Here is a 9,159-nt window from a genome sequence, read left to right as displayed (position 1 = left end):
TTCACAACAAAGGACATAGAGAATTCATGAGTCACATACCTTTGCTTTTTCCTACTTTGTGTTATTATAAAATGGCCTTAGTTTATGCAAGTAGAAGAAAATATTTACCTAAATACATAACATATTTATAATCACATAGAAATTAAGTTTGGATTAAATATACACAATTTTTTGTGTCATAGGATAAGACGTCCACACCCCTTCTGGTCTCATATAGTTAGTGAAGATCGGAGGCACTTCATTGTCATGGTTCACCTTCTGGAAATTCCAGATAGAAGAATATTGTACTGCATTGGCAGGTGACATTCCTCGTTTGTACCCAGCATGTCATCCTCACAGTCAAATTACCATGGAAAGACTGCATAGGTAATAAAAACTTAGGGTAATTAGGGGGAAATTTTCCCCCATTCAGGCTCATGGAGAAAAATCTATAATATAAATTTTATTCATATTTTTATTTAAAAACACACATATAATAGATCATTAATAATTTATTGAAAAGGCATATTTCAATAAATTAAAAAATGTTCATCCCATGCTGCTTATGTTTACAAAACAATAGTAGTAATTCTTTAAACATTAACTCTGAAAATAGTAATTTCTCAGTGACAAGTATATTTTAAACACAGCACATGGACAAAACTGATACTACATTTATATATATTTTCTTAACCAAAATCCAACTTTAAAATACAGGAATAAAGAATAATACATTAAATAGTTCCTCTGAGATAAACATACCTCTTTATATGATGATTGAAATAGTTATTTATGTAGAATGAGTGATGCCATGATTTAAAACATTTGCTCTGGTTCAAAATATCACATTCCTCTTTCCCCTCATGCTGCCCCCCTTCCTCAGGAGTCTTTGCAGGGTTCCCTTAAGCTCTTTGTTCCACAGGGTGTAGATGAGGGGTTTCAGCAGTAGTGTAACCATGGTGAAGAAGAAGGTGACATACTTGCCGTGTTTTGAACCAAATTGGTTCTCAGGATCCATGTACACCATGGCCACCATCCCATATAAAATGAAGACCACAGTGAGGTGGGAGGAGCAGGTGGTGATTGCCTTCTGCCTTCCCTCCTTAGACTGTATTTTCCCCAGGGCTTGAGCTATGAAGCCATAGGAAGTCAGGATCAACCCCACTGGCACCATGGTGAAGAGGAGAGCAGAGATGGTCATCTGCAACCCACTGGCTGAGGTGTCTGTGCATGCCAGGCATATGAGGGCAGGCACCTGACACAGGAAGTCATCCAGGCGGTGGTGGGCGCAGAAGGGCAGCTGGAATGTGATGGGCGTTTGGGTCACAGATTCCAGCAGGCGGCACAGCCAGGCCGTGAGCACCAGCTTCCAGCACAGCGGATGGTTCATGATGACGGTGTAGTGCAGGGGCCGGCAGATAGCGACATAGCGGTCAAAGGCCATCATCACAAGCATGATGCCTTCTGTGGCCCCAAGACAGAGCAACACACAGACTTGGAGGACATAGCCTGTGTAGGTGATGCTCTTGTTTGGCCCCCACAGGTTGGACAACATCTGAGGCACAGCATTTGTGGTAAAGCAAAGATCCAGGAAGGGAGATTGCTGAAGAAGTACATGGGGGTGGAGAGAAGAGGGTCCACACAGGAGAGCAGGATGATGGCTGAGTTGGAGAGGACGATCCTTGTATACAAGAGGATCACAAGCCAAAAGAGAACTGTTTCCAGGTGAGACCACTCAGAGCAGCCCAGAAGGATGAAGCCCCCTGGGAAACTATTATTGGCCATTCCTTTGGGGTTTGGACAAAACTACGAGTAAGATGTAAATGGATGTTGTAGAAAGGCTAGCCTGTCATGTACTCAGAGTGCAAGCATTAGCAGTGTTACTGGGGGTCTTGGAACATGGGATACAGGGGGGTGGGGGGAGTTCCCTTAAAATAGATCTATGGGACACACTCTGTCTCCATAAGGTTTTGATTTTTACATGAAAAGGGTATATAAGGAACAACCCTTGGGATTCATCTCAGGAACCTATAATCACAACATCCCTAATAGATAATTACCTTAGATGCCCCCAGGTTGTCTCATCACTGTAAATGCAGTGGCTCTATAACACATTTCTGATGAAATATTAAACTTAAAATTTCATCTTTGGAATGTATAGTCCTTCGGTGTAGCAGAGCATTATTTACATTGTTTGGCGATGTGAACAGGAACACGTGAGGTGGGGATTATCCCTGGAACAAGGCGCTTCCGCTCTCCATGCGGACTCTCAGCCAGAGTCCCAGCCCCTGAGCCGTTCCCTGCATGCCTGAGGAGCCAACATGGCACGGGGGCGCACCAGGTCTCAGATGCAGTGTCCTAAGTTGGACACCTGGTTCCTTCATCTTAACTGAAGTAATTCAAATTATTGTATGTAAATAAAAAGTCCCAAGTCAATATTGTCATCAAGGAAATGGATATAATAATGCCCACCTTAGGGAATTCAAGTCAAAATTATAGGGATGACAGTGTAATAGTGCCTGCTACTTTTTGGCACAAAATGTCACCAAACAGTATAAAAGTACTGAAATGAAAGCATTATGAAAGCTCTCTAATTCTTGCTCCACAAATGTCCGTTAGTATTCTTCTTAAAAACACAGAAACACAGTCTGGTGCTGGGGATGTGTGCCTCCTACAGAAAGTTCAGGTGGCTGTGGCTAAGCAAGAGGCTTGTGCCCAGATATGGGGAGATAGGTCATAATCTCACTCTATGCTAAGTTCCAAGGACTATGCATGAGTTCATCTCATTTCTTCACTGCACTTGAATATTAACTACAGAATATCCATTTTGTTCCATCAACGTGTACCATGTCTATAGTTCTTTCAGTGTCCACAGAGTTTATTCCAGGCACTTACCTCCACCTGGCTCAGAATGTGATAATGCGTTAAAAGTTGCATTTAGAAAAGAATGTCCTAGTTTATCATCTTGATTTTTGCATTTGAAAGAAAGCACAGTTTCACTTTTCTTTATGTAAAGAAAAAATGAATTTGAATCAATGTTATTACTTATTTTTTACTAAAATTTTTTGAATTACTCTTCAAAGATTTTGGTGTCGCACTCTAAATGCATTTTATCAGAACAATAGGGAATTTAACATATATATGAAACAGAAGAAGAAATAAACCAAACTCTAATCCCACCATCAAATATATTTACTTTGGTTTCTTATTTTAAATATATATTTTTAATAAATAATGTAAATGTGCATAAATATATAGTATATAAATTATGTTAGAAATAAAATAATTTAAACTGCTTATAGCTCTTTTTTTACCTAAAGATTAAAATTATACACCATAATCTTATGTCTTCTTTAAATATTTTTAGAAATATCACTCTTTTAAATTAATTTAAATCTCCATAGTATTTTATATTAGTAACATAATTTATATAAAGTGTTCTATAAAATGTAAGCTTCATAGAAGTTTTTGATAACATAAAATAACCCTAGAATGAGTATACATTCTTTACTCTGACTAACAACACACTTTTTAAAATAAGACAGTGCTGTCACATTCAGATTTCAGATGCTTTACATGAAGGATCTACTCTGATCTCAGTCATTCTATTAATTAGTCACAGGGATGAAAGTACAGCATAGAGAATATAGTCAGTAGTTCTGAACATCTTTCTTGATTGACAGTAAGTACACTAGTTGGGGTTAGCATTTAATAATGCATGTAACTGTCAAATCAATTCGTTGTATACTTGAAACGAATACAGTACTGTATATCAACTATACTTAAATAAAAATAAGTACATCAAATGCATAAAAAGAATCTACCCTGATCTACCACAGAAAACAGTTTGGGTGTTTTATCATTCTCACAATCATTATAATCATAATTTTTCTTACACATAATTCAGCAAGTAAAAGCATCCTATTGCAGGTGTAATTTGCATTTTTAATCGCTGATTAATTTGTTTGTTTCTGTAAATTTTTCAACAAAATGTTTGTGGTATTTATTAACTTGGTATGTTAATCTTTTTCTGTTAAGACGTAAGATGTTATTCTTTTGCTTTTAATATAAGTTTCAAATAAATTCCATTAGTTTAAACATGTTTTCAATTGGCCTTCCTCTTATTATTCTCTTTAGATTTTAAAAAAAATTTTAAATCTTAGTTTATTTTCCATGGTACCATCTTCACCTATCTGTTTGCTTTCTTATTTTCAAGTTTCATTTTCAGAATCTAAACCTTTAATCTGTACAACATTTTAAAATGTGAAACTAAGTTTTCATTCTAATTTGTTATCTTACCAGAATATTTCACTGAAATATAAACACATTTGACAAACGTTTAGCCAGACAAAGAAAAAAGGAGAAAACTCAATAAATAAAATATGAAATGAAATATAAGGCATTAAAATGGATAATACAGAAATAAAAAGGATCATAAGAGACTGCTATGAAGAGCTATATACCAAAACTTATGATAACTTAGAGGAAATAGAAAGATTCCTAGTAACATACAAGAAGGACTCAGGAAGAGAGAGAAAATCTGGAAGAACAATAATAACTGAAGAGATCATCAGTAATCAAGACTTTCCCAATGAAGAACAGCTCTGGCTCAGGGACTTCTGTTGGTCAAATCCACCAAACACGTATGAAAAAGTAGTATTGTTATTCATTTTCAAATGTCTCTAAAAAGTTAAGAGAAGGGAACACTCCCAATCTCATTTTAGGAGGATGGCATTAGCATTTTACCAAAGCCACTTAAAAATGCTGAGAGAAAACTACCAACCAATATTAACAAATATTACTGATGAATGTAAATGCAAAATTACCCTTGAAAAATTGGCAAAAAAATAAAACACAATTCAATAGCACAGAAAATGGATTATCTACAATGATCAAGGGAGATTGGTCCCTGGTATGCAATCATTCAATAAACAAAATTAATAAATAGGATCAAGTATAGTCATAGAATGAAAGATAAAAGTAACATGATCATCTCATCAGATACAGAACAGTTATTGACAAAGCACATCATTTAATGATTAAAACCCTAAAAGGAGCCAAGATGGCGGCGTGAGTAGAGAAGTGGAAATCTCCTCCTAAAACCACATATATATATGAAAATATAACAAAGACAACTCTTCCTAAAATAAAGACCAGAGGACACAGGCAACATCCAGACCACATCCACATCCACACCTGCAAGAAACCAGTGCCTCATGAAGGGGGTAAGATATGAGCTCCAGCACCGCGGGACACGAGCGCCCCTCCCCCCAACTCCCGGCGGGAGGAGAGGAGTCGGAGCGGGGAAGGAGAGGGAGCCCAGGACTGCTGAACACCCAGCCCCAGCCATCCAGACCACAGCACAGACACAGTGCATGTGTAGGGTCTTGGATACTAGGGAAACAGGGCAGCAAGACCAGTGAGCAGGTGCCTGAGGCCGATGCAGGAGAACAAAGAAACAGGAGTGGCCATTTCTTTTTTTTTCCTCTTTTTTTTTGGCGAGTGCTTTTTGGAAGACTTAAAGGGACAGGGGTCCCAATACTAGGAAAACAGGGTAGCAAGACCTGTGAGTGGGTGCCTGAGGCCGGCGACTGAGGACAAAGAAAATTGTGCATTTTTTAAAAATTATTTATTAAAAAAAATTTTTTTTTCTGGTTGTTTTAATTTGGCAAGAGATTTTTGGAAGTCTTAAAGGGGCAGGGTGGGACACTTAGTCTAGAGGCAGGGAATCTGGGGATCTCTGGGCACTCTAACCCCATGGGCAGCAGGGAGCATGGAGGCCCCTTACAGAGATGAATAGCCTCATGGCCACTCCCACTCCAAGGGGGCTCCACCATTTTGGAGTAGCAGCTGGAGCCAGGCCACGCCCACAGCAACAGTGGAGATAAACTCCAAACTAACCGGGCAGGAAGCAGAAGCCCTGTTTGTGCGTCCCTATCTGCGCACAGCTGCCCAGCACAAGCCACTAGAGCTTGCTGTTCTAACAGGAGGAGAAGGCCACAAACCAACAAGAAGGAAAGCTCTCCCAGCTGTCACTCGTACCAGCTCTGCAAACTATCTCTATCACCATGAAAAGGCAAAACTACAAGCAGACAAAGATCACAGAATCAACACCTGAGGAGACAGACCTAACCAGTCTTCCTGAAAAAGAATGCAAAATAAAAATCATGAACATGCTGATGGAGATGCAGAGAAAAATGTAAAAGCAATGGGATGAAGTCCAGAGAGAGATCACAGATGCCAGGAAGGAGATTAAAGAAGTCAAATAAACCCAGGAAGGATTTATAAGCAGAATGAATAAGATGCAAGAGGCCATTGAAGGAATAGAAACCAGAGCACAGGAACGTATAGAAGCTGGCATGGACAGAGATAAAAGGAAGTCCAGGAGTGAAACAATACTAAGAGAACTGTGTGAACAATCCAAAAGGAAAAATATCCGTATTATAGGGGTACCAGAAGAAGAAGAGAGAGGAAAATGGATAGAAAGTGTCTTTGAAGAAATAATTGCTGAAAACTTTCCCAAACTGGGGGAGGAAATAATTGAACAGACCACGGAAATACACAGACCCCCAACAGAAAGGATCCTAGGAAGACAACACGAAGACATAAAATAATTAAAATGGCAATGATCAAGGACAAGGAAAGAGTTTTAAAGGCAGCTAGAGAGAAAAAGGTCACATATAAAGGAAAACCCATCAGGCTATCATCAGACTTCTCGACAGAAACCCTACAGGCCAGAAGAGAATGGCATGATATACTTAATGCAATGAAACAGAAGGGCCTCGAACCAAGGATACTGTATCCAGCACGATTATCATTTAAATATGAAGGAGGGATTAAACAATTGCTAGACAAGCAAAAGTTGAGGGAATATGCCTCCCACAACCCACCTCTACAGGACATCTTACAGGGACTGCTCTAGATGGGAGCACTCCTAATAAGAGCACAGAACAAAACACACAACATATGAAGAATGGAGGAGGAAGAATAAGAAGGGAGAGAGCTCAATAAGCGATCTAAGTTAGGCAGTAGGATACTAAAGAAGCTAACTTTGAACCTTTGGTGACCACGAATCTAAAGCCTGCAATGGCAATAAGTACATATCTCTCAATAGTCACCCTAAATGTAAATGGACTTAATGCACCAATCAAAAGACACAGAGTAATAGAATGGATAAAAAAGCAAGACCCATCTATATGCTGCTTACAAGAAACTCACCTCAAGCCCAAAGACATGCACAGACAAAAAGTCAAGGGATGGGAAAACATATTTCAGGCAAATAACAGTGAAAGAAGCAGGGGTTGCAGTACTAATATCAGACAAAATAGACTTCAAAACAAAGAAAGTAATAAACAGATAAAGAAGGACACTACATAATGATAAAGGGCTCACTCCAACAAGAGGATATAACCATTCTAAATATATATGCACCGAATAGATGAGCACCAGCATATGTGAAACAAATACTAACAGAACAAAAGGGGGAAATAGACTGCAATGCATTCATTTTAGGGGATGTCAACACACCACTCACTCCAAAGGACAGATCCACCAGACAGAAAATAAGTAAGGACACAGAGGCACTGAACAACACACTGGAACAGATGGACCTAATAGATATCTATAGAACTCTACATCCAAAAGCAACAGGATACACATTCTTCTCAAGTGCACATGGAATATTCTCCAGAATAGACCACATACTAGGCCACGTAAAGAACCTCAGTAAATTCCAAAAGATTGAAATTCTACCAAACCAACTTTTCAGACACTAAGAAATAAAACTAGAAATAAATTGTACAAAGAAAGCAAAAGGGCTCACAAACACATAGAGGCTTAACAACAACCTCTTAAATAGTCAATGGATCAATGACCAAATTAAAATGGAGATCCAGCAATATATGGAAATAAATGACAATAACAACTCAAAGCCCAAACTTCTGTGAGACAGTCTTAGGAGGAAATGCAGTCTTAAGAGGAAAGTATATAGCAATCCAAGCATATTTAAAGAAAGAAGAACAAACCCAAATGAACAGTCTAACATCACAATTATCAAAATTGGAAAAAGAACAAATGAAGCCTTAAGTCAGCAGAAGGAGGAACATAATAAAGATCAGAGAGGAAATAAATAAAATTGAGAAGAATAAAACAATAGAAAAAAAACAATGAAACCCAGAGCTGGTCCTTGAGAAAATATACAAAATAGATAAGCATCTAGCCAGACTTATTAAGAGAAAAGGGGAATCAACACACATCAACACAAGAATCAGAAGCAAGAAAGGAACCATCATGATGGATTCAAAAGAAATACAAAGAAATATTAGAGACTACTATGAACAGCTATATGCTAAGAAGCTGCAAAACCTAGAAGAAATAGACAACTTCCTAGAAAAATACAATCTAAGAAGGTTGCATTTTTCTTAGAAGGAAGAAACACAAAATCTAAACAAACCAATTACCAGCAAAGAAATTGAAGCGGTAATCAAAAAACTACCCAAGAACAAAACCCACAGGCCAGAAGGACTTACCTTGGAATTTTATCAGACATACAGAGGAGATATAATACCCATTCTCCTTAAAGTTTTCCAAAAAATAGAAGAGGAGGGAATACTCCCAAACTCATTCTATGAAGCTAACATCACCCTAATACCAAAACCAGACAAAGACCCCACCAAAAAAGAAAACTACAGACCAATATCCCTGATGAACGTAGATGCAAAAATACTCCACAAAATATTAGCAAACCGAATTTAAAAATACATCAAAAGAATCGTACACCATGAACAAGTGGGATTCATCCCAGGGATGCAAGGATGGTACAACATTCGAAAGTCCATCAACATCATCCACCACATCAACAAAAAGAAAGACAAAAACCACATGATCATCTCCATAGATGCTGAAAAAGCATTTGACAAAGTTCAACATCCATTCATGATAAAAACTCTCAGCAAAATGGGAATAGAGGGCAAGTACCTCAAAATAATAAAGGCCATCTATGATAAACCCACAGCCAACATTTTATTGAACAGTGAGAAGCTGAAAGCTTTTCCTCTGAGATCGGGAACTAGACAGGGATGCCCACTCTCCCCACTGTTATTTCACATAGTACTGGAGGTCCTTGCCATGGCAATTAGACAAAACAAAGAAGTACAAGGAATCCAGATTGTTAAAGAAGGA

General features: G+C 38.2%; 1 protein-coding gene across 1 annotated transcript; it reads right to left on the bottom strand.

The window, feature by feature from the left end:
* Nucleotides 1–814: 814 nt before the first annotated feature.
* LOC118969110 (olfactory receptor 2C1-like) lies at nucleotides 815–1,435 on the bottom strand. The gene has a single exon (XM_037002389.2). The coding sequence runs from the start codon at nucleotides 1,433–1,435 to the stop codon at nucleotides 815–817; it is 621 nt and encodes a 206-aa protein (XP_036858284.2).
* Between the last annotated feature and the right edge of the window lie 7,724 nt (nucleotides 1,436–9,159).

This window comes from Manis javanica, chromosome 14 (assembly GCF_040802235.1).
Source record: "Manis javanica isolate MJ-LG chromosome 14, MJ_LKY, whole genome shotgun sequence".
In the NCBI taxonomy this organism is placed as follows: Eukaryota; Metazoa; Chordata; class Mammalia; order Pholidota; family Manidae; genus Manis; species Manis javanica.
The sequence above is the reverse complement of the archived record's forward strand: the minus strand, read 5'-3'. Positions and strand labels throughout refer to the sequence as shown.

Bases quoted from the DNA above. Each gene is read 5' to 3' on its own strand.
- LOC118969110 (XM_037002389.2), bottom strand. From the start codon at position 1,435: ATGCTTGTGATGATGGCCTTTGACCGCTATGTCGCTATCTGCCGGCCC.